At 44.1% G+C, this 26920-nt stretch overlaps 1 protein-coding gene across 1 annotated transcript in view; it reads right to left on the reverse strand.

The window, feature by feature from the left end:
- LOC135198465 (uncharacterized) overlaps window positions 1-26920 on the reverse strand; it is a gene marked incomplete at its 5' end in the record, with an annotated part of 59545 nt that overhangs the window by 15059 nt on the left and 17566 nt on the right. Inside the window, 3 exon segments of the mRNA XM_064226035.1 lie at window positions 1375-1608; window positions 3481-3504; window positions 25766-25831. Coding sequence (XP_064082105.1) covers window positions 1375-1608; window positions 3481-3504; window positions 25766-25831 — 324 coding nt within the window.

Here is a 26920-nt window from a genome sequence, read left to right on the forward strand (position 1 = left end):
GCTACTATGACTTCTTTTACGTATTTCTCGGTGGAAAGACGGACACGAGTTCAGGCGACGTTCGCCTTCTTATTCTCACTGAAACGCATAACGAGAGAGAGAGAGAGGACGTGAAGCGTCCTCTTCTATAAAGCTTCTATTTAGAGGGCGCGAGTCCATCCGAAAGCTCCACCCCTGCGCGGGGAGGACGCTTCAGAGGACGAGAAGCAATCCTTCAGGATTCGTGCACGTGCACGCACTTAGGCAGTCTGGGGATTTTTCATCAGAAACTGCCGAAGGCACGCCAGATCGGTGGGGGTTCCTCGTATCCCTCCTTCGGCTTTCGACATGCTCTCTCCTGGTTCTGGGAGTCAAGCAGAGGTCCCGGCCTAGAGGCGAAACGAGGCCGATCTGACGCACCCTCCACTACACAAGGGGTATCACTGCACTTCTGCACTTCACTTTTACTCTCTAAAGCAAGCACTTTCGATTCTAAGTTACGAATCGAAAGAGTATCAGAGAAAGGCATTTCTCTACAGACACTGCTTAGGGCCCGAAGGCAACACTGCAGGGTTAGGAGTAACAATTACAGAAGTAGCACTTCACAGCAATGAAGAGAGCGAGCACCTCTCGTAGACATATACATAGCCCGTAGGCCATACTACAGGGTTATGGCAAAATAAAGTCTACAGGAAGGTAGCAGGTTCACTACCCTGACTTTTTGTTACTGATTAATTGCGTACATACGTATTCCTTACGGAATAGACATGTTTACTGATTAATTGCGTACATACGAATCATACGTCTTCTTTACGGAATACAAAGTCTCACACTCCTTACATGACAAATCTCAACAAGAAGCAAGACCCATACCCCTCGTACATACCAAGTGCGAATCTACCGAAGCTTTCGGTAGCCACACCCTATCTTTGCAGACAACCCGTCTGAAACTAAAGCCTAACTAGATTCAGTATTTTTAGCAAAAATGAATCAAAATTCAAATCAATTTAAGATAGCGTATGCCTAGCCACAAATCCAAGTAAATAAATCAAAAGACCAATTAGGATACTTAGCGGCAATGAAGTTTCCAAAATCCTAAGACGGAGGTACTGAAAAGCAGGTGTTTTCAGCACCGGCGACAGAAAAATTATGAATAGAAAATAGGAATGATTCCTGATACCCGCGCCTCCCAGCGGCGGGAATGGGTACTAACCACCTGACTCCCACTGCGTGTGTCGTAAGTGTTTAAATTTCTGTCGGATTCGGAAAAATACAGCTATATATATATCTGACAGGTAAGTTTCATGAACAAAATGTATCTCAATTATCAAGACTAATTTCAGTTTTGTTTGGAAGAAAAAACTAAGCAATAAACCTGAAATAAATTTTACTTACCTCCAATTTTGTTAGAGGATTCTCATCCAGAAGTGTCTTGAACATGTCATCATGAAGCCATTCAAGTTCACCATCTAAATGTAAATTACGAACTGCTGGTGCATGGCTCAAAAGAAAACGTAGACGTGAATCGGTGACCACACCTGTTATGCTGAGGTTTTCTAGGTGCGGGTGTGCAGGAGCCTGGATCTCAAAATCCAAACAGTCATCACTCTCATCCAAACTATGACGGGCCTAAGCCAATAAAAATTGGATATTTTCTTTAAGATACTGTTAGAGCTTAGTACGTATTAATTTCCTTTAACAATACGTAAACTGTATCAACTAAATAAGCATCATTCTTCAAAACAAAGTGTTAACACCCAACCTTTTCAAGTACTTGAAAACAAACAACTGAATAACAGCAATAACTCAGACCCCTAAATCAACACCTTTTCATCAAAGCTAAATAATTTTTTTACCAATAAATTTGGAGTACTGTATTTTCATAATGATAAACAGATTCTTAATGCAGTTCTTGTTGCTATTAGAATAGTTCACACATTTTAAAGAGTACAGTAGTATTAGTCTCCAAACCACACAACCAGATAAATGACACTCATTATCAAGGCCAGTGGCTCCACACAACACACAATGCACACTTACCTTTCCAGCTTATGCTAAGCTCTGTTTGAGATAACTTGCCTCTTCAGGTAAACATCAGCATAACATGAGCCTAGAATATTGTGGACAAAAAAAAAACAAAAAATATATCCATATTTCATTTTGTGCTGACACAAATAGCATGCCTGTTCGAAATGCCAGCCGTAACACTCATAAAACTAATTTTCATCCTCCAAGTGCTCTCTATGGTTGATGTAAAGCTGAACTTTACAACCTCATTCTTGAACAAGACACTAGTTCCTGAGAGCTAATTTCCTTACATTAAACCTTCAGGTGCATGTGACGTCCAAGAGAAATTTGTAGAGTCCAGACTTGTTCAAACTGATTTTAGTACGGTCTTTGACCCCACACCATCAATACAGAAGCTTTGCAACTTACAAGTTTGAGGCTATGTCATACTTTATCTCATTCACAGTATTTCAGGTGACATGCCACAATAAAGCATACTGCCTACAATGTGCCTTTTGTAGCACACTTTAGAAGTACTATTTCTTTGCAGCGTCCTCAGGTATTCCTTTGTCTTCAAACTTTCCTCCATTCCTTTGGTCACTTCCCACATAGCTGCCCAACTAATTTAGCATCACCTTGCCCTGATTTCCACCTCTCACTAAAACAGAATCCTCTTATCAAGCCCTGGGAGAGTATATAAATGTGATTCAGTAGTTGTATAATGCTGTAATAATATAATTATAATAATTTGAAAGCCTGATAACAGCAATTTGCTATTGCTGGCATTTTTATTGAGCCTAGACCTATCTTACCTACTGTTCCACAAGGTAGAATTCTGGGGGAATATTGTACGGTATAAAGATAACAATATTCTTGCAGTATTTAACTACCATCAAGTGCAAAATGAAAATTTCTGTTTAACTCAACATATCTGGAATAGATACGAGACAGGTGTAGTAAGTGGGACATGTGGCTAATTACAGCAAAAACTAGGATGCAATAAAACCAGGTATTCTCACAAGGTATTCTTGCAATGTTCTCCCCTCTTGTTATTGACAATAAAGGAGAAAAACTGAGCAAAACAGTTACAGATAATTGACAACTAAGTAGGAAGAGACCATAAAGACTAGAGAAACCAAAGGTGAAGACTAGAGAAACCAAAGGTGAAAACCAATGCTGTCAGAGGTCTAAAAGAATCAAGAACCTTCAGTACCATCTATAGTGCATTGCACTAAGCACACTGTAAGTGGTATGTACTCCCTAAATGCAAGTGTTAAGTTCCAGAATAACAAAGGTATATTGAAATATAAATTCTTAATTGCCACACCACTAAATATTTATGGTTTATGGTGAGTTTTACAAGTTCATAAAATGATTAAGCTTTTCCTTTATTAAGCTAATCATCTAAAATAACCAAATCACACGATATTAATCACAGAGACAACAGAAGTAAAAGAAAACCAGGGACAAAACCATAATCCTCTATTAGCTTACCCTAAAGACACGCTCCGAATCTGCCTTTAAAATAACCAATTCTTGTTAGCATTTTTCCTATACAGTATACAAATGCAATATGTATAAAACAAAGTTTAAATGCAGTAAAAATGAAATAAGATATAGCAAAGGCAACATTAGCAATAGTTTATTAAATTTGCTGAGGAGTATAAAAAATATTATCAATTAGGACACACACTGTTAAACCATCGAATATTTACGTTTTTGTAAATTAACATTTTCAGATTCTGATGATGAAGACTGTCATCATCCATTTTTCAAGCAATGAGATCCTGATGAAAAAAAATTGTCATCATCCAAAGAAATTCTTGTAATAAATTTACCATAAACTGTAATATGTCAAAGCACAAAAATGACAATTTGTCGAAAATTGCATTTTTCCTAACTATACAAACCTGAGGTCCTTTAACAATAGGAAGGTAACTAGCGGCAGCTGGGACGGTCGTAAGCTTCGAACAAGGGGAGAACGGTAGTTAACTGCTTGTCCGGTCGTGCGCGCGCCGCGCGGCCGGCCCGGTGAAGAATCACTTTTGCTTAAGGCCCATGCAAAAAGTTGCAGAGTGAGGGGTGGTATGAGGTGGGACTATATGTAAAGGACCTCAGGTTTGTATAGTTAGGAAAAATGCAATTTTCGACAAATTGTCATTTGTTCCGATACGTAATACAAACCCTCCCCGGTCCTTTAACAATAGGAAGACTCACTTCTTGGTGGGTGGAATCTGAGTCTTTTTGGTGAACAGACTGGTGTTCGTCCAACCTTGGAATGCCTCCCTGGTCGTAAGAGCAAGGGAGGGATCCAAACCTCTGTCCGATTGATCGGGGTGTGCACCGCAGGATCAATGGTCAGACCTCTGAGCCAAGTACTAAGAGAGAGGCAAGCGTATCTCTTCGTACCAGCATTGTAAGAACTTGTTCCTGTACAGGAGCCAACATAAAGTTATGGGTTGTCTCAAGTAGGCATCCACTCCTTCCCCCTTGTTGGAGGGAGTGGAGGATATTTATTTGCTTCTATCCCTAACTAAAGGGATAGATTGGGGCTCGGTTGAGTAGCTTACCTGCATCGGATTCCTTTCCAGCATGGTGACGACCGTGACCCTCTGCCCACAGGTAGAAGAGAGAAAGATGGAGAAGAGAAAGCCAGTCGCACTCTATTCAAACCATTCATTCCTACAGTCACACCAGGAATCGATGCTGTTCTGCCTGCTCGGGTGCTGGGTAAGCTTACACAACGTGTTGAGCAGCCACCACAGGTCCCAAGGAAAAAGTATCCAAGGACTTGTGGCAATAAATTCCCGAAGGTAGAAGGACGTGAAGGTAGTCTGGTTGGCCCAGACCAACCTGCCTTCAGGACCTGCGCCACGGAGAAGTTCTTGCGGAACGCCAAAGAGGGTCCAATACCTCTGACTTCGTGGGGGCTCTCGGTCGGAGCGTACGGATTGTCGTCACTACCATCAGCCTCGTACGCTCTCTGATCACCTCACGCAGCCAGAAAGAAAAGCGTGTTCTTGGATACTTCTTTCTTGGTAACGAAGAGGCGTCGACACTCAGGCCTGAGGTGTCGAGTTTTCTTCAGATAGCGCCGTAGCGCCCTCACAGGACAAAGCAGCATCTATCCGTATCGTTGTCGGTGGTGAAATCCATTAGGGAGGGGATTGTGAAAGACTCGAACCTGTCGTCAGGGATCGACGGATTCTGAGTCTTAGCTACGAAATTCGGGACGAAATCGAGCGTCACAGATCCCCAGCCCCTGGAATGTTTAACATTGAAGGACAGACCATGAAGTTCCCCTACTCTCGTTCGCCGATGCCGAGGCCAGCAAGAAGAGGGTCTTGAGGGTCAGATCCCTGTCTGACGACTCTCGGAGTGGGCTCGAATGGTCTTCGAGTCAAACTCCTAAGGACGAGAGTCACATCCCACTCAGGTGGCCTGAGCTCCCTGGGTGGGCAAGACCTTTCGAAGCTCCTCATTAGCAAGGAGATCTCGAACGAGTTTTCGAGATGTCCAGTCCCCGTCAGTTTTATGGACGAGTGCCAGTTGCAGCTCTATATCCTTTAACTGTGGTACTGAGAGGAGCTTCTCTCGGCGAAGAAATACGAGGAAATCCGCTACCTGCTGAAGAGTGGCTCTGAGAGGAGATAGACCCCGTCTACGACCACCAACCACAGAAAGACTGGCCCACTTTCCCCTGGTACACAGCTGCAGAGGACTGTCTGACGTGTCCAGCCATCTCTGTTGCTGCGCTGCGAGAAAAGCCTCTCGTTCGCAAGAGATGGTGGATAACAGCCAGCCGTGAAGTTGTAGGGACTGACTGCTCGGTGGTACCGCTCTACGTGTGGTCTGGGCTAGAAGGTTGTGCCAGTGGGGCATCTCTCTCGGTTCTTCTGCAAGAAGAGCCAGCAGGTCCGGATACCAAACGGCTTGAGGTCGTTTGGGAGCCACCAGGATCATCCTGAGATTGGGAGAGTGACCAGCGCTCGGCTGATCACTTTCCGAATCAGACAAAAGGGAGGAAAGGCGTAGACGAAGAGGTTGTCCCAGGGGTGTTGAAGAGCGTCCTCTGCAGCTGCCCATGGGTCCGGCACGGCTGAGCAAAAAACTTGAAGTTTTTTGTTGTGCCGGGTGGCGAACAGGTCTATGACTGGACGCCCCCCACAGGTTTGAAGAGCCTTTTCCGCCACTTCTGGGTGTTAGGGACCACTCGGTTCCCTATTACCTGATCCCGACGGCTGAGCTTGTCCGCTACTACATTCCTCTTGCTGGAATGTAGCGTGCTGACAGCTCTATCGAATGAGCCGTGGCCCACTCGTGCACCTGCACCGTCAACTGGTGTAGCGGGAGAGACACTAGGCCCCCCTGCTTGTTGACGTATGCCACTACTGTGGTGTTGTCGCATCATCAACCACTGAGTGTCCATCAAGCGGTCTTGGAACTCTTGGAGAGCGTAAAACGCCGCCTTGAGTTCCAGGACATTGATGTGAAGGTGCTTGTCGTGATGGTCCCACACACCTGCAGCCAGCAAACTCCACTCCATGGTGTGCGCCCCATCCCTCGGTCGATGCGTCTGAGAACAGCAGCAATCTCCGGGGGGGGAGTGGCGTAGGGGCACTCCTCTTAAGAGGTTCCTGTCGTCGAGCCACCAGGCTAGGTCCTGCCTCACCTTCTCCCGTGATGGACACGGGGAAGTAAGGTGGATCCTTTATTTACCTGTGACCAAACTCTCTCCCTTAGTCTCCACTGGAGAGACCGCAGGTGAAGACGTCCGTGAGGAACTAACTTCTCGAGTGACGACAGGTGGCCGATCCAAGACTTGCCATTGCTGAGCTGCCTGTTCCTGCCGAGACAGGAACCGGCCGGCTGCCTCCTGAATTTGCTGATCCTCAAGTCTGCGGGGCGGACTTGAGCTGCTACCGTATCGATCAGCATACCCAGGTACTTCATCTTCTGCTTGGGTTTGAGATCGGACTTCTCGTAGTTTATCACGATCCCCAGATCGCGACAAAACTTTAGAAGTCGATCCCTGTCCTGCAGCAACTGCGAGCGGGAGCTCGCCAGGACCAGCCAATCGTCGAGATACCTCAGAAGACGTATCCCGTGCGAATGGGCCCAAGCAGACACCAGCGTGAACACTCTCGTGAACACCTGTGGGGCGGTTGAGAGACCGAAGCAGAGTGCCTGAATTGGTACACCGTCCCGTCGAAGATGAAGCGGAGGTACTTTCTTGAGGACTGATGGATGGGTATTTGGAAATACGCATCCTTCAGGTCCACTGGAAAGCATGAAGTCGTTCTCGTGATGGAGTCCAGCACGGAACGTGCCCGTCTCCATCTTGAACCGAGTCTGGCGAACAAATCGGTTCAGGGGGGAGAGGAGATCTATCACCGGGCGCCAGCCCCCCGATGCCTTTTCACTAAGAAGAAAAGGGCGGCTGTAAAAAAAGCCGGGGGGGGCCCGGTGACCCGATCTACTACGACTTCTACAGCTCGTTTGGTCAGGCATGGTCTTGATCTCCTGCCGAAGAGCGTCGTCCTTTGAGGATCCCAGAACATATGTCTGCAGATGGACCGGGTTGGAGGTGAGGGGTGGCCGAGATTCGAAGGGTAGTAAATATCCCTCCCGAAGGACATCTACTATCCAGGTCTCGGCACCGTAGCGCTGCCAAGTTGCCCAACCCTGGCTCGCCAGGCACCCCCCCACTTCCGGCAGCTGGTGAGGGGGAACGCCGTCCCTAGCGTTTCCCACCTCGCTTCGACTTCTTCCCAGCACCTCCTCGGGGAAAGGAGGGCTGGGAGGAGGGCTGGTTACGGCCTCCTTTACTAGAAGTTGAAGCAGGAAGAGTCTTTCCTCGGGGCTTTCGATGGAGCAGCCGTCTTAGCAGCCGAGGAAGCGCTAGCTAAACTCTTAGGCTTAGCCGCAGATGTACGAGGTTGCCCAGAAACCTTCGTAACTGCCTGGTGAACCAGACGGTCACTGTCATCAGTGCGCCGTCTTTCCACCGCAGCGTCCACCATCTCTCCGGGAAAGAGAGCGGAGGAACTTCTTCATTGGTCCGTTACGTAGTCCATTTACCGCTTTTCACGCCCGGCCAACCCCCTTGGCTACTCGTGTAAGGACAGCGTCCCTACGACGGAGAACCAAGTTGGCCCACAGGTTTGCCGTCTGATGGGCGAGGTAGGAAATGGCCCTACCTCCAGACTGGCACAGTCTCCTGAAGTCGGGGTCGTCTTCGAGGGCAGCGCCCCCGCGTCGGCCGCGACCTTGGATACTGTGAGGGACCACAGATCCAACCAAGAGACTGCCTGGAAAGCTGCCATAGCGGTAGCTTCCAGGCCCAGTGCCTCCTGCTAGCGAGAACCATAGGTTCTCTGACAGGAGCTGCTGCAGGGACACACCTGGAGTTAGCCCTAGCTAGCTCCGGGTTAAACCTTTTTTGGGCGGTATTGGATCTACTGATGGCACGTAGAACTTCCGCTGTCGCTGCAGAGGAGGAGGAAGTAGCTTGGAAGACCGTCCTGACTTAAGTGAGTCCTCTCGTCCTGAGACGAAATACTCCACCTGGTCAAGGACTGAGTTCTGCAAGCTCCGATCGCGGCAGTCCCACCGTCAATTTGGGTTCCCTCTTCGGGGGCCCAAAATGACTCGAGCCGGGAACGTGGGCTCAGATGGTGGTAGCGGCGATCCTTCCCCCAGGTGGTTGTGCTGACGAATCAGCGCAATAACCTGGGCAAAGTTCCTCTGGATCTCAGGAGTTACAGCGTCCTGAGGAGTAGGACCGTCCAGTCCCTCCAACAGGAAGCAAGCTCTCGAGACCCTCCTCCTTCAGAAGGAGGAACAGCAACAGACCCCTGACGGTCGCCTCCAACCACTTGCGCGTACGACCTGGCTGGTCCTACAACCATGCCTGGTTCGTGCGGCGTCGTGGCGGGATCGTGAGCGGCGCACCTCTCACGATCACTCCTGGGTACCTCGCTCTTCCCGGTGGTAGCCCGAGGAAGTTGAAGGTATAGGAGAGACAGACCTGACGCTCCCCCCCCGTTCGCTGGCAGGACCAGCGTACGTGAGGGGCTGCAGACCGATCACCAACCCGCGGTGGGGATCGTGTGCAGGCCTGGTCGTGCCGCTCACAACTGTGGCGAGCGGCTCGACTGAGCACGTCGTCCCCGAGGTCTCGTGCGTCAGACTAGCTGCTGCTGGCCACCGTCTCCGTCCGGTCCCTGTGGGAGCGGCGGTCAGGTGATCTGCAGAGCTCGCTTTCGCTGGTGAGACCGGTGAGCGTCCTCACGGCACGTCAAACCGCTGGTACCAGCCGAAGCTGGTGCGTTGGTCGAGGGGTACCTCTTCTCAGCCTCAACCCGTGGGACCTGGCTTCAGCTAGACCAAGTTCCACCGAGGTCAATCCCGAGGTACCAGCTGGTCGCTACGAGAGCGGCCGCTGGCCTGGCGAGCGTCACTTGCGCGACTCTCGACAGTCTTCTGCTCCGTGCCTCTGTCGTGACGGTGAGGCAAGCTCAGGCGTCTTGACATTGGCTGCACAGGGTCGCCCGAAGGAGACCGTACACTCGGACCTTCTCGCGAACGAGAAGTCGAGCCGGTACCTGACTTAGCAGCAGTGCTACTAAGACCAGGCGCGGATGTACCAGCAGTAGCCAGCACATCCTTGGTCCCCGTCTTCTTCTTCTTCTCAGAAGAGGAGACGGGCCCCGTTCCCGAGGGAACAGGAGGACCAGCAGAAGCACCCCCCGGTCACGCCAGAGCGAGACGGGCCCTTCGAAGGTCCCGTAGGAGCCTTCTTAGGGGGGGAGGAGGCAGCCTTCTTCTTCTTCGGCTTGGAAGCCTTAGAAGTCGAAGGGGAAGAGGCGGCAACAGACGACGAAGAAGACGATGAAGACGACGACGACATCTTCCTCTTCTTTTATTCCTTCCTTCTTCGTCAGCTCTCTCAGACGGACGTCAGGTCTTCCATCCACGGAAAAAGTCGGGCCAATTGCCGAAGCAACACGCCCCGACTGATCCTGTCCGGAAAGACCTGAGACGTGCAGCACTCCATGACGAACGCGGTGGGCAGGGGCAGGCACGGCAGGAGCGGCAGGAACATCAGCAGCAGGACCAGCACCATCAGGACCAGCACCCAGCAGGACCAGCACCAGCAGGACCAGCAGCAGCAGGACCAGCACCAATAGGACCAGCACCAGCAGGACCAGCACCAGCAGCAACATCAACATTAGAGTCCCGCACCGCGCGCTTCGTAGGAGCGGCGCGAGGGGCTGGGCCAGCAACACTCGCTGCAGGTACGGCAGGTAACGGCAGCATAATCCGGCGTCACAGACCTCTCCATCTCAGCCAAACTCATCATTGGGACGGGCGGTAGATCCAGGGGCGAACTTTTGGGGCAGCGAAAGTCGGGCGTCGGCAGCACATAAAAACCCAGGTGGCGGCGGCACACGCCCCTCTTAGGCACGGCAGCGATCGGCATCTGAATTGACGCCGTTGGAGTCACTGACGCAATGTGTTGCGTATACACCACATGAGGAGGGGCGGCGTACGCTGGTGTTGACACCGTATTGGTCGTAGTTGTAACCACACCATGAGTTACCACTGCCGACCCCGCTAGCCGTTGAATCAAGCCTGGATACTGGGTGCGCCCTGCAGTCCCAACGACGCCCACACACCTGTCCAAGGTCGTCACTCCACCGGAAAGGCATACAGCCTGAGGGCAGGACAGTCGGGTCAGTTAGAGGGGCATCCTCACGCCTGGGGGGAGGACGAACCCCACCCAGAGCGACGGAAGACCCCGAATACAATTGCACATCCGGGTATCGGGCACCCTCCTCCACACTCGACGGATCGAGTGAGGAGAAGGACTCCGAAACCCCCCCGCAGGGGAAGGCGCAAATCGTGGGGGCTGAGCTGGAGGCAGGAAGGATGACGAGGTATCCGTAACCAAAGGAGTCGCTGGAGAGCTTTCCGACGACTCCTTGTAAACCTACGCCTCTTCCTACCCTCGTACAGCACCCACTGCGCCTCGGACCAATTTACACATACATCACATGTTCGGTTCGGGAGCATTCTCGCCCCCGACACCGAAACATAACTCATGAGGATCAATATCTGGGTAAGAGCGGAATCCGCCGCATTTACGCCCCTCCAACCCGGGACACACTCTACGGGCAGTTGGTGGGCGCGGCGAAAGCTCTTCTTGATCCATGATTAATTAATCTTCACTCAATGAAAAATGAAAACAAAGTACTTACAATTTCATTCAGACCACACACAAACCAGTCAGAAGAAATTGTAACATCCAAAGCACACGACGAAAATAGCGGGCAGAGCGATGACGAACACGTCCTGTCACACCACGGCCGAAAGCAAAAGTGATTCTTCACCGCCGGGCGCGCGGCGCGCGCACGACCGGACAAGCAGTTAACTACCGTTCTCCCCTTGTTCGAAGCTTACGACCGTCCCAGCTGCCGCTAGTTACCTTCCTATTGTTAAAGGACCGAGGGTTTGTATTACGTATCGGAACAAACTGAATACGTATAGGACATATGGAAGTTGTTGTTGTCATGGAAACTGCTAGGCCAAGCATAAAGCCTGCGAGTGCTCATACATGACAACCGCTCAAGGACCAGTCTGAGAGACAGATTGATCTTGCTTTGATGCTGTGATTCATATATTTTTTTCACTTTCCTTACTATTTGTTGTTAGACACTAATTTTTTTTACTGAATTATAGTTCAGTCGTTGCTGATTAGAATAAAAATGCCAAAGTGCCAAAAAGCACTGTCTCCTTAAGGGAAAGAGACCCACAAAACTAAGTGGTGCTACATCAGACTGACCAAGTAACAACATAACGGTGCCAACTGAATTTTCCTTATTCGCAATTAGTGAATACTGGTTGCTTCTTTCATTTCTCCTTCCCATGTGCACCTTGCAAAGTCCCTCTGTAGACATGTAAAGACACCTTCCAATTATATCACACCCAAAGAAAGTATTGGAGCATCAAGATGGGGAAGGGTTCCCATGGACTCACACTAACATGGAGGAGGCAGACGTAGAGCAATTTAAGAGTGCCTCCTCCTCCTATTCATTGTGCAACATTATCTGCAAGATCTCCAAAAATCACATCAGTGTTGAAGAAGCACATTGCAATGATCAGGTTGTTATGGTGAGTGAGCAGAAAAATCTTATTTTTTATAATAAAATAAAAATATATATTATTACTACAAGTACTAATTACAAAACTGTTAGTTTCTACTTATCGTGGCAGATCAAAATTTTAAATTTGCGGCTGCGCTATTTTGTTTTGGTATAAACAAATAGCCCCCTCCCACTTTTGGGGAAGAATAGGCACAACACAGCTGAAGAGCTCGATTCGTTTCTGACCTATGTCCATGAGAGGGGAGGAGGGAGGTCTCTGATCATGTACTTACTTGGTAAGTACATATGAAACTTTATTATAAAAAAATGTAGTTTTTATACAAGTAACTTAAAAAGTAGCTACATAGCTGAATCCCACATTGACAGGCGGTGGGATACATTAAGGTGACCAGATTTCTGAGAAAAAATACAGGGAATTTTTTTTCGGTTCAGAGGTGTAAAAACCTAAAAAATGACATTTTTTCGTCATTGAAAAACTGCCCTTACCATTCATAAAGCAGCATTCAAAAGTTTCTCTCACCTATTTATCCTAAATTGCAAAGGAATTATTGGAAAATTCAATTGATTAACAATGAGTTTTTCCTCTGATCAAATTAGCTGAGATCAAGAACACCCATAAAATCAGCTGCAAAAAATAGGTATCAGCCAGACACTTCACCTAAACTAAGGCCTTCTCCTTATTCCTGGCATTCTAAAATAGTAAAAATAAGAGCTCATAATGATTATAATCAAAAGGGACAGTGTTTGGATTTGAAATATTGAAAGTATTCCAATTTCTGACTGTTATTTCAATATTTACTGTCATTTGTGCTTTTTCAGGGTCCTAAAAACCCTGAATTTTTTATATTGAATCTAAATCAAGGTAGGCTATAATTTAATGACTACTTACCAATGACTGAACAGTATTAAAATTATCTACAGGCAAAAACACCACTGGATGGCAGAGTGGTACTGGCTGGTTGTTGGCAGGAAGGCAAGAAGGGAGTTAGGGACGTGCACGACGATACTGATGTCATGATGGTTCGGTGGGAAATTTGGTTTTGTGTTCTGGGAAGGTAATCTCACAAATTATGCCGTGCAAAGCAGTTTATCATTTCCTTAGTTATATACACTACACTGTACAGTGCAAATAAGTACAGTGTGCACCTATGTATAGTTTGGTCAACTTTTTATTTTTCTGTAAGACCTTTATTCCAATTTTAGATCTTTCAGTGAAAACTGGGGACATTTTTGGGGACAGCAGTGGGACAGGTCACTGAAAACGGGGTTTCTGGGGGACATCAGGTCACCCTTGGATATATGGACATAAACTACTCAAAAACACTCTGTGATAGCCAGTGAGAGAGCTACAGCAGGTAGAAACTGCCTCTGGTCAGTGCAGATCTCGACCTGTAGTGGCATGGCGGTATAGCCTTGGGATGCCTCTACTCCAGTGGGAGCTTTGCAATGAATGAGTACTTTGATGGCTGTCAAAGCTTAACAATCTAAAACAAATGACCACACCCTGGGTGCAGTAGCACAAAACTGACCGCATAATCTTGCTTGCCTACCAATTTGGTAGTCCCAAGTTTGATTCCCCACTCTGCCAACATGAAATCAGAGGAATTTATTTCTGGTGATGAGAAATTAATTTCTTGATATAATGAGGTTTGAATCCCACAATAAGCTGTGGGTCCCAATGCTAGGTAACCAGTTGGTTCCTAGCCACATAAAAATATCTAATCCTTTGGGCCAGCCCTAGGAAAGCTGTTAATCAGCTCAGTGGTCTGGTTAAACTGAGATATACTTAACTTTAACCATGCCATCCATGGATAACAGACCTCGAGTACTGTATTTTTCATACACTGTCTCCACATCACGTAAGTAATGCAAAGCGAGCACTGATCTGCACCTCCAATAGTGGACTGAACGATCATGGAGAGCAAATAGTTACATTTAAAAACCAATGAAGTGGAGACTGCCCTTATCTCATGAGCTTTTCCTTTAAATTTAAAGAAAACATCCTCTTTAATTCCTGAGTGCAACTTGGGTATTACATCTCTCAAAAAGAAGGCCAAAGCATTTTTGGACAATGGACCAGAGGTTCTGAGAGAGGCCTCTTATCCTCTTAGTCTTCTTGATATAGTGCTTCAACACACTACTGGACAGAGAGCTCTCTCCTGGTCTGCTGGTCCAAGTTCTTGATGGTGAACGAATGGAGCCAGAGATTGGATGGAGTTTTGTTCTTTGCCAAGAATCCTAAAGTAAGGGAACAGACCACATCTCCTCGTCAAAAGCCCACCTATGTACAAGACATTTACAAAAAACATAGGTTGGCAAATATCCCCGTACATAATGTAAAACTTCTCAGCCAAGATATAGACACACTTTTCCCAAAAGTATCCATAAAAGATGTAATTAATTTTGCCTATGTTATGTTTTAGGAGGAGTGATAATGGTGTAGTTACATTTCACAATGTCTTCGAGGGTTGCATATGAGAGAGAGAGAGAGAGAGAGAGAGAGAGAGAGAGAGAGAGAGAGAGAGAGAAGAGAGAGAGAGAGAGAGAAATTTAAATGTTTTTGTATGTTTGATATGTCGTGTTTCGTGTTTGGTGTTGCTGTGTGATGGTATGTAAGTGCGCATGTGTTTTTCTGAAGAGAGAGAGAGAGAGAGAGAGAGAGAGAGAGAGAGAGAGAGAGAGAGAGAGAGAGAGAGAGAGAGAGAGAGAGAGAGAGATCGTAATTGGTGGATGGATAATAAGGAGTGGTTTGATGACGGGTGTGAGCGTGAGTTGTCTGTTGGAGCGGTCGCTGAGGTAGTCGATGGCGAGGTCTGTTAAGTAGAGTTGTAAGGAGTCAGTAAGTCGGAAAAAACGGTTAGTCATAGTAACCAGCATTGTGTATTGGGTGTTTTCTTGATTGATATTTATGTTGTATGGTTGTTGTGTGTGTCCGTCTGGTGGTTGTTGAGCTGAAGAGGTTTGTTGTACTACTTGGTTTTGCATTTTGATGGTTTTGTGAGTAGTCTGTTTAGACAGTGTTGGAGGTTGTGGTTTGTTGTGCTGGTTTTGAGTTGTATGATTTGTCTTGTTGTTTTTGAGCTGTTGGTATTTGTTTGCGTATTGATTGGGGTGTTGTTTTTTAGGTTGTTGTATGGTTTTGGTGATTGTCTATCTTGGGTAATGAAATTTAGCGGCTATTGTTTCGACGATTAGCCTATATCCAGCAGATGGCACAGTGTCTAGCCCTGAATATACAGTTTGAGGTGAGTACATGTGTTTGTGTTTTGTGTTCTGTACTTCAGTAAGTCAATTGTCCTGCATGTATTTTGTAATGTGAAGAGGAAAGTGTGGCAGAGGGGAAAGTTCGTCAGTCGGAACAGTCAAAGTGTGGGAGATCTTGTTGCTTTACTTGTGATCCCGCCACAACTTTCCTAAAAACAAACTTGAGCCATTTGCTAGCCACTTCCCCCATAGAATTGAATAAAATAATGCAACTTGTAGAGCTCTGAGTCACTAATAACATCTTTTCTTTTGGTGATAACTTATGCTGTCAAAATTTTGGTTGCAGTATGGGGAGATCACTTAGTCCTGTGTTAGCAAACTTATATATGGAGTGTTTTGATATACGTAATTATAAACCCCATCAAACCTGCAGATATGACTGGTTTTCATTATGCAGACGACATCTTAAACATATACTGAAAAGTGAGTAGGCCGATTTTGATGTCTTTCTACAAAATAAATCCCTTGGTCCTCAGCATAATATAAAGTAGAATGGGAAAATGACAACCAAATCCCCTTTTTAAATGCCTTGCCATCAAAAACTAATAACAACTACAAATTCACTGTCTACAGGAAAGCGACATTCTCACTTTCACACAAATTTTTACAGCTATCATGACATTTTAGTTAAAACTCAGCATAGCAAGTAACTTATTTCTTAGAGCCTTGAGTATTTGTTTCCCAGATTTTCTTAAAGAACTTGAAACAATCCGATATCAACTTATCTTCTTAAAATACCCAAAGCACCTAATAGAAAAAGCTATACATAAAGCAAAGAACACTTTTTACAAAGTCACAAATAAATGGGATCTCTTCTCTCCTATTTATCGTGATTTTTTTGTTTTTGTTTTCTGACATTTTTAAAACATGTCATGATCAAGTTCAACTCATCACCTTTAAAATAAAAACCAAATTCATTAAGGTGGCTTGAACGATAATGTTATGGGGAGCAACCAAAGAAAATATATATTTTCATTATAAAATTTAATTGGATACTTACCCTCTGTTAAAGTTAACTTATATCTCCACTCTGATAAACAAGTCAGCATTCAAACAAAAGATGATGATCACTTGGCTGACCCGGAAGACTGTCTAGTATCTAGTTCACCTGTTCTCCACCAAGTATGTTCAAATGTTGTAGCTTTAGTCAGAATTCTCCTTGACAGCCCACTAAGTGTGGGGAGGATGGGTAGGGTCTACTTCAACAGTAGGTAAGTATCGAAATAATAAATTTTATTATGAAAATTAATATTATTTGAGATAAATCTTACCTACTGTTAAAGTTAGCCGATTCCCACAATGAGATAAAGAATGGTGGGTAGTGCATAGACAAATTCCGCTTTCAGCAAAGCAAGCTAAGAGCTTCTCCTATGAAACCCAAAATATTCTTACCTGATCTGGAATCCTTCCTGGATAATACTGCCGCCAGAAGGTGGATTCTATTCAGGGTGCAAGGCCCTCATGTGTGTGCAGTCAGGAGCAGCCTTGCAGTGAAAACCAGTTTGTTTTCAGTCATAATGAATAGAAGTGGCATGGTGGGACCCCTGTGCCTGAGTCCAAAACCCAAAAAATGACAGCCAAGTACAAATAAATACCCATGATGCAAAAGTATGCTCCTGCACAACAAATGTATCTTCATGCTTCCTAGAACATCAACATCCGGGATTAAAAATAAAGAGGCTAAAAGATTGCTCTTTCATTTGGTTCAGTTCAGGAAAAGACTTTATCCACAATTACCAAAAGGCTGAGGGCTTTACAATTTTCAAACAATTTATACATCTTTAAAATAATGAGCAGCAAAAACCAAATTGCACTTCCACTGAGCTGCATTAATTATGTTGTCATGAGACAAATTCTTAAAAAAATTCAAGTTTTGAAAGTAAATTGTATTTTTCCTAACTATGCAAATCTGAGGTCCTTTACATAAGGAATTACTACCAGCACCAGCTGGACCGGTCGTAAGATTTAATTACAAGGTAGTTCGGCAGTAACTGCTTGTCCGATGGTCGGGGTGCTTGAGGCCCAGGAAACAGAGTGAGGGGTGGCATGACTGGGCCTTTATGTAAAGGACCTCAGGTTTGTGGAAAAATGCAATTTACCGTATATACTTGCGTATCTTGCGACTTTTGACGACCCAATTTTGGAGCTAATGTTCAGGGGGTCACATCATACATGAGATATAGAATTCGATTATGTAATAATCACACATAAGTATCGTATGATTCATACATGAGATATAGAATTCGATTATGTAATAATCACACATTAGTATCATATGATAAAATACAAACATAATGGACATGCATTTTTTCCATGGATCTTTTAAAAACTTATGATTTACTTCACTGCATCCTATAATATATGTATTTTCATATTGCTATTTGTTTGTATTTTAAAATATAAACATAGCAATCACAGGTTTTGGTTTGGAAATCAGCTGAGTATGATTGCGAGGTAAGTTTGTTTTTGCTATAACTGAAAACTGAAATTAAAAGCAACCTTTTCTTGGCTTCTAGTTAGCGCAAATGAATCTCAAGATACTCTATTTATATGGGACATGGTTATTTTACATTATATGAAATGTTTTCCAAGTCGAAATATCACTAAAAACGTATTGTTTGTGAAAGAAATTGTTATTTATTTCATCAGTATGGCGCTGAGGTTATGTTTATTGCAAAAACAAAAATTAACAGATTCCATTCAATATTTTCACTTGTTCTCATCAGAATAGTACGAGCTTTATGTATTTATCTTTCATTGGAATGAAAACAGTAAAATGTGTTCTTTCATGCCCAACAGCTCTGATTAAAACACATTTCTCTCAAATTTTGTTTACGGTAGAGTTTGATGGTACTATACCGAAGTTTGCGACAGTTTCATCCACATTGCCGATGCACGATAATGTCGTTAGTGGATAAACATTCTTTCCCCAAATTCAGCTAAAACTTACAGATTAAATTTAGCAGTATATGCCCTTGCCAATCTTTTATTTATAGCGAGTAAGGATATAATAATGTAAAAATATATCACTCCTATTCTCCTTAACGTCATTTGTACATAATTACGGTAATTTTTTACTATTGCACGATGGTTGAAATGCAAGCAAAGAGGCTGTTTTTATCAGAATCGGTTGTTCATAGCAAATCAGCTGTTTCTGGCTGTATGTGTTTTCAAAACAAGTATATATCATTACTAATGATACTTTTTGGCATTCTCTTTTATTTTTTTAAAACTTAACTAGAAGATGAGATAGATAAAGAGTGGAAGAAAGGGGTTTAGCCCTGACTAAAAATCGGAATAGATAGAGGAGGAAAAGAGGTTAGCCAACTCTTTTTTGGTCTCAAATTTAACTCGCATAATACGTGAGATATGTGATAAAATACTTTTAAAAGGTGAAAATTTGGGGGTCGCATGATATGGGAGATCGTGTGTTACACGAGTATATACGGTACTTTCAAAAATTGTGATTTGTTCCGACACGTTATACAAACCATCGGTCCTTTACATAAGGAAGACTCACTTATCGGTGGGAGGAATCCGAGTCTTGTGAACAGACTGGTGTTTGCCCACCTGGGTTCCCTCCCTGATTTTGAAAGAGTAAAGGGGGGGGGGAACCTATCTCTGTCCAACTGATTGGAGTGAGAAAACTGCAGATCAACGGCCAGACCTCTGGAACCAATTCATAAGAGGGAGGGATGCGTACCTCTTATGAATAGCAAGCAAGAACTTATGTCATAAGTAAGAAGCCAAACATAAAGCACTGGGTTTGTCTCTTACAGCTGTCTGCTTCCCCCCTCGCTAGGGAAGGGACGGATAAGTGCTTCTATCCCTAATTACGTAGCTTACCTGCACCGTTGTCCTGTCCAGCATGTGACGACCACTACCCTCTGCCCGCAGGGAGAGGGAAAAAAGGGAGGACAGAGGAGCCAGTCGCACACTCATTCATTCTCCATTCATGCGATATCACGAGGACGAGATGCAACCTTGTCCTGTTAAAGAGGCTGGGTAAGCTACACAACTTGTTGAGCAGCCATCATGGGTCCGAAGGAAAAAGTGTCCAAGGACCTATGGGCAATATCCTGAAGGTAGGAGTTGAAGGTGGTCTGGTTGGACCACATCACCGGCTTCAGCACCTGTGCAACAGACTAGTTCTTGCAGAATGCAAGGGTTGGACCAATACCTCTAACTTCGTGGGCTCTCGAATGTAAGGTACTGGTGTCGGCACTCCTCTCGGAGTCATATGCTTTCCTGATCACCTCATGAAGCCAGAAAGAGGCGTCGATTCTCAGGCCTGAGTTGTCGAGTTTTCTTCAGATAGCGCCGTACCACTCTAAAAGGACAAAGCGGCATCTCTTCCATATCCTTACCAGTGAAGTCCTCTAGGGAGGGGATCGTGAAGGACTCGAACCTGGCATCAGGGACCGAAGGGTTCTGAGTCTTCGCTACGAAATCCTGGACGAAATTGAGCTCAACTGATCCCCATCCCCTCGAGTGTTTGACATCAAAGAAAAGACCATGAAGTTCTCCTACTCTCTTCGCCGATGCCAGGGCCACCAGAAAGACGGTCTTGAGGGTCAGATCCCTGTCTGATGACTCTCGGAGAGCCTCGTAGGGTCTACAAGTCAAACTCCTTAAGACACATCCCACCCCGGGGGCCTGAGTTCCCTGGGAGGGCAAGACCTCTCAAAGCTCCTCATCAGGAGAGATATTTTCATGGAGGAGGAAATATCAACTCCTTGAAGCTTTAGGACTAGGGCCAGGGCGGCTCTGTATCCTTTGACTGCAGGGACAGAGAGGAGCTTCTCTCGGTGAAGAAAGATGAGGAAATCCGCTATCTGCTGAAGCGTGGCTCTGAGCGGAGAGAGACCCTGTCTACACCAACCACAGAAGACAGACCACTTTCCCTGGTATACTGCTGCAGAGGACTGTCTGAGGTATCCAGCCATATCTGTTGCTGCTCGGCGAGAAAAGCCTCTCGCTCCCAAGAGACAGTGGATAACAGCCAGCAGTGAAGACACAAGGAATGTACTGCCTGGTGGTACCGTTCCATGTGCAGTTGGCACAGCAGGTTGTGCCGTGGGGGAATCTCTTGTGTTGCCTCCGAGAGAAGAGCCAGCAGGTCCTCAGGCCATTTGGGTGCCACCAGAATCATCCGAAGATTGCTGGTGACCTGCACCCTGCTGATCACCATGCGAATCATGCAGAACGGGGGAAAGGCGTAAACTACGAGGTTGTCCCACGGATGTTGGAATGCATCCTCTACAGCTGCCTAGTGTCTGGCACAACTGAGAAGGAAAACCTGCAGTTTTCTGTTGTGCCGGGTGACGAACAGATCCACTACTGGACGCCCCCACAGGTCGAACAGCCTTTCCGCCATATCTGGGTGAAGAACCACTCTGTCCCAATCACTTGATTCTGATGGCTGAGCTTGTCTGTCACTACGTTTCTCTTGCCTGGAACGTATATGGCTGACAGCTCTACCGAGTGTGCTACGGCCCACTCGTGCACCTGCATCGTCAACTGGTGCAACGGGAGGGACACTAGGCTTCCCTGTTTGTTGACATATGCCACTACTGTGGTGTTGTTGCTCATCAACACCACTGAGTGCCCCATGAGTCGTTCCCAGAATTCTTGGAGCACAAGAAACGCTGCCTTGAGTTCCAGAAAGTTTATGTGAAGGTGTTTGTCGTGATGGTTCCACACTAACAGAACCTGAGTGTATTTGGTCATGCTCAAGGAAACGAGCCTTCACTTCTTGGGCATTAACATTTTTTTTAACCTCAGCTTTTAGACAGACTAATGGTTCTGGGGTCAACCAAGGAGGCAACTTAGAGCAATATATTGTCTTAATTATTTGGTCTTTAACAGACACACTGTCAACTGCACCATTAAATCTTACATGAAAAGGCTTGGATTCTTTACTATTTGCAAACTGCTGTGGATCATTTTGGTTAAGAATAGATTCTGCAGGGTTTTCTGAGGAAGCTCTAAATTTGACCATATACAACAGTCCCAGTTCCTCTTCATGCAAGTCTAGAGGGAGCTCTTCAGAGTCGGTATATAGACTTCAACTGGAGATGTCTTAAATGCACCAGAGCATATTCTTAGACCAGCATGATGAACTACATCTAACTCCTTAAGTTTGCTTGCACTTGCCAAAGAGTAGATTTGGCAACCATACTCAAGATTTGATTTACAGAGAGTCATATATCCATAAAAGTGACCTCCTATCAGCACCCCAGTTAAAACCTGACCACTTTTAAAATGTTAAGGGACTTCTTTACCTTAATTTTCAAGGGGTCAATATGACTAGCCCATGTTAGTTATGATGACAATGATGATTTAGCGCAGTCCGACGAATGATGATAAGCTACAACGGCACAGCGAAGCATCTCTTCCCATCTCATACAATATATGTTACTATATTAATAATCTTCCTCTGACATTTAGGCTCTTCCCCATAAGATTAAAGAAGCAGGGCGTTAGGACCACTGCAATAAATTATGCGTATATGAATGTGCACTTCAAAAATCACTTGAAACACTACTCTTTAAACAAAAGTTAAGAGAACTGTGTGAGAGTAGGTCCAACAAATACGCATTGAATACTTTACTCACCATACTGTGCAACTATACATTTGAATGATTTTTTTGTGTTTTGTAAGATGACTTTGCAATGATATTTACAGTAAGCATATCTAAAATATGTGGGAAGTTTGTAGAAGAGTGTAACTGCTATTACTATATTTCCCTGGGCCATATATACCCATTATATTAGCAAAAAATTTGCCTATTTGCAGTATTTTTCACTGAAAAATATTCAGATTACTGTATTTTTATATCATTTTTGTGAATACATGCACTTTTTGTGATGAAACTATTAAAATACTCAGAGGAGGACACACATCCCTTGTGAATACGGGGGTTTACTGTATATTAATACATATTGATGAGCCTATGGCTTACAGCTAGTAGCCTACATACTACATATTACCATTCATGTGGTCAGAGAGAGAGAGAGAGAGAGAGATTACATAAATTATATGGAATCACTAATAATCTATGTTAAGCAGTGCAGTCCGATGAATCACGATAGGCTACAACTGCACACCGAAGCATCTCTTCCCTTCTCATGCAATATATGTTACTATATTAATAATTTTCCCCTGACATTTAGACTCTTTCCCATAAGACTTATTTTATTGATTTTTTTGTGCTTTGTAAGATGATTTTGAAATTATATTTACTGTAAGTAAAGTGTTCTCAGAGTTTACAGCATATCTACAATAAGTGGGTAGTTTGGAGAACAGTGTAACTACTATTACACTCTGTACAATAGTATGTACATACAAACAAAACTTTGGGCTTGGTGACGTCACAGCTATCTTTGTACATATTTTATGTTAATATTTCGTGAATGAATACTATACATTCACAATAAAAAAATTTAATGTATTGATTAAAGTACCATACTGTAATATCAATTTAAACACAGCCAAATAAAGTAATCAATGAGTACTGTAAAGTGTATTTTTGTCTTGAAAAATGTTTTCCCCAAGGCCAACAAACAGAGCAGAATACAGCTATATTAATTCATCAGCACTGTTTTCATCCAGCATCGATCACTTAAGCTTCATTTCTTTCTAAAAGCCTTTCTACGAAAGGTCTTGGAAACCCAAGATGAGTCATGAGACAAGTAAGGACGAATTTTGACAGGAGAACCAGAAGGAAACAAAGAAGCAGGTCTTTTATTGGCTTCCTTAAAAGTCTGATAAATTCCCTATTTTCCTATACAGAATTATCCTCCCTTACTCACTTAAATGAGACAGATTCAGAAGGTGATCCAAAGGGGAAATCAAAATTGCAGCCATCTTTTCAGTAGAAGAGACATTAGGCGAAAGACAAGAGCACCATTGTTCTCTCTTATTCAAGGCCAAGTTAGAGAAAGCAAAAGAACATTCACCTGCTTTGTCCAAAATAGCCTTGTCCAAGTAAGTAAAAAATTCTAGACTCCTCCCAAGCTTTGATACCAGCTGGCACCAGAAAGTCTTTAAGCTACTGCAGAGAGGCGGCGATAGTACTAAGTGAAAGCTTAGCAAAAGACAACACTTCAGTACTGGCAGTCCCCGGTTATCAGCGGGGGATTCCTTTCTGACAATTTGATGATAAGCTAAAATCGATTGATAAGCAAAAATCCCTGATAACCAAAAACTGGCAATTTATGGCGCTTCAGGCACTGATAACTAGATTTTGGCATCAAACACCAGTTAATGGTACATCTGTTAGGTATGTGTATGTATCAGAGCCAATAACGGGAAATGGGCGCATTATGCCACCCAAAATCGATGAGCTGCTAGACGAGAGCCATAAAACCAGACCGCCGATAACCGGGACTGCCTGCAATTCTTAAAAAAGACTTGGACAAAGTCTCTACCTATGCATTCGACCAAAACACCTTGCCAGTCTCAAGAGTTTGTCTTTTTGTTGGACCAAGACAATCATGGAAATCAGAACTGTTGTTGATCATGAAAATCAGAACTGTGTTGTAAGAAGCAGCTCTCTGTGACTTAAAAAAACTAGGAAGACTAGAGCTGGCAGACTTAAAGGAAACTGTGTCCCAGAATAAAAGATATTTCATCAAAACACGCTCTAATTTTAGGAGAAAGCTTAGGCTTCTTCAGACTCAATGGACACCGAAATGCTAGAAGATAACAGTTACCTAGTCTCTACATAACTTCTTTCCTCCATCAAATGAGGATAAAGAGAAGAGCAATGTTCCAGCAAGTGCCGAATGACTGGGGACTCGCTGGACGAGTGGTTTACATGCTCGCCTACAGATTCGGTGGTCCTGAGTTCGATTCCCCACGCTGCCAACGTGGAATCAGGGGAATTTGTTTCTGTTGATTAGAAATTAATTTCTTGATTTAATGTGGTTCAGATCCCACAATAAACTGTAGGTCCTGTTGCCAGGTAATCAATTGGTTCCTAGCCACATAAAAATATCTAATCCTTCAGGCCAGCCTAGGAGAGTTGTTAATCAGCTCAGTGGTCTGGTTAAACTGAGATATACTTAATTTTAACCATAAGATCTTTAGGTCAGTCCCTACATTTCTCATATACAATTTTTAGATTACACACTGTACCTCTGCAACCAGTAAAAAGATCATGTTGATCTACCTCAAATTTAGGCATCCTGCTTACACCGTCATCATTCCTACATAAACTGATGTTAACCGATTGGCTTCCAGTGGAAGGAATCCTAAGAAGATTCAAATTACAGTACTGTGACATGATTAAACAGCAAAATTCACAAAATACCATCAATCACCTATACCCAATGGTGGCAGGGAGAATTCTGACTAGGGCTAGGAGATTCCAGCATACCTGGTGGAGAACAGGTGAACTAGACAGTCTTCAGGTTCAGCCAAGCAGAGAACAGGTGAACTAGAAAATCTTCTGGGCCAGCCAAGCAATCTTTTGTATGAATGCTGACTTGCCTAGCAGCGTAGAGATACAAGCTAACTTTAACAGTAGGTAAGATTCATCCCAAATAATAATTACTACGCATTTTTGCTCAGTCAGTTATAGGAGTGTTTTCTGGTAGAGATATTTTGGCAACCAACCCAAAAACCCTCTAAGGGTTAGTCATCAGGATTATATTTATGCAGAAAAAATCCCTACTTTTGGAAAATACAAGCATCTTGTGTTTGATGTAAATCTGTATGTATGTCTCAGTAATTTTCGAATAAAAAATACCAAACACAAATCCATTACCAAAGAATCCTTTTCGAATAAAAGATGCTGATTCTTACAAAATGATACAGGTGAACAGGAGATTATCTAGTTACTGAGGGTGACTGGCAATTTGCTCTTTTCAACCAAAAGACCTTGACATTATAAGTTAATATTTTATTATATTTGCTTAGAATTTATTCAGCAGTGGTTGTTAAACTAAAATGAGCTGTTTGCTCTACCGTGTTGCAAGTTTATGAGATTTGACAGAGCCCATACGAAAATAATTTATTTTACTCCATTCATAAATGAAAACCTATGGTTCTTGCAGGACCTTGGGCAAATTCATTTCTCTGTCTGGCAAGACAAACTGACAATTTTCTTGTCTTGGTTTTTCAGTTCAGCTATTACTATAGTTGTCATCTGGCTTTTAAAAGAAAACATTACTCAAGGGTACCACTGTGACATAGTTAAGATTTATTATTGATAAATTTAAGTTATGAAAAATATTCATGTGTGTACACGAGTAAATGAAAAAGAAATTTGGTAATCCTAAGTATACTTATTTATATTATAGTGCAAACTATTAAGTGAAAACTATTCTTTGACACTCACTTTGTAATCTCCTGAAAAACTTAGATTTACTAAGTTTGGACAGCAGCGAGCCACCACATTATGAACCTGCAAGATAAAAAAAAAGATGGGTCTGTATCATCTTCAAAGCACACAGAAAAGGATGACAGACTTGTACTTTTTAAGGTAAATTTAAGATGCTGAGACATTTATATATATACCTCATTATGAAGAAGTTAAAGTAGCCTAGCATTTTCCATAATATGACAAATTTACTAAGACAATTTGTATTTTTCATAGCTACAAAACTGAGGTCTTAACATTAGGATAATTTCTAATGCCTAGCTGGATCTGGTTAAAACGCAGATGAAAGCAAGGAATCTTGTGATATCTGGCAACGCATGCGTAAATTGGGTGAAGAGTGGTCAAAGACCACGCACCTACGCCACTGCATCAGTCTTTCCCAACTCGGGATGTCTTAACAAACACAGGGGCGGCTAGAGGTGTGAAGTATAATGTTAAGACCTCAGGTTTGTAGCTATGAAAAATACAAATTGTCTTAGAGAAAATTTGTCATTTGTTCATACGCAAACAAACCTTCGGTCTTAACAATAGGATAGACTCATACTTGGAGGGAGGTACAAGGCATCCTACCCACCAGTCAAGCTTCCAGAAGAAATGATTTCTGCAGAGGGACTGAAGCCCGTTGAGAAGCTAGATAAATTGATATCTAACCACTCAGACCCTGAGTGACGTACAATGATATATGGGAGAATCATTGTATAGGGAACCAAAGAGAAACTTTGACTGTCCAATAACAAACCAATACACCAGGGTTTTTAGTACTCTCAACTTCTCGAATAGAGGGTTTGATATTCGTATATCATGCGACCACGCTATCAGTATGACTACCTACTTACCTGTATCAAACCAGTCCAGTGAATGACGTGTCTATTCCTTAACTCACCTGAAGAAAGAAGGAAAGGTACAAGAGAAAGGAGACCAGCCAACTCACTCATTCTCTCATCCACACAATCATCTTAGGTAAGATACAAAAGTGTCCTGTTAAGGGCAACTATGAGTTACACAACCTGTAGGGCAGCCACCACAGGACCCAGGGATAACGTGTCCATAGATCTGTGGGCAACATCCTTAAGATAGAAAGAGGTAAACGTGGACTGGCGTAACCAAGTACAA

The sequence above is a fragment of the Macrobrachium nipponense genome, chromosome 22, assembly GCF_015104395.2.
Source record: "Macrobrachium nipponense isolate FS-2020 chromosome 22, ASM1510439v2, whole genome shotgun sequence".
NCBI lineage: Eukaryota > Metazoa > Arthropoda > Malacostraca > Decapoda > Palaemonidae > Macrobrachium > Macrobrachium nipponense.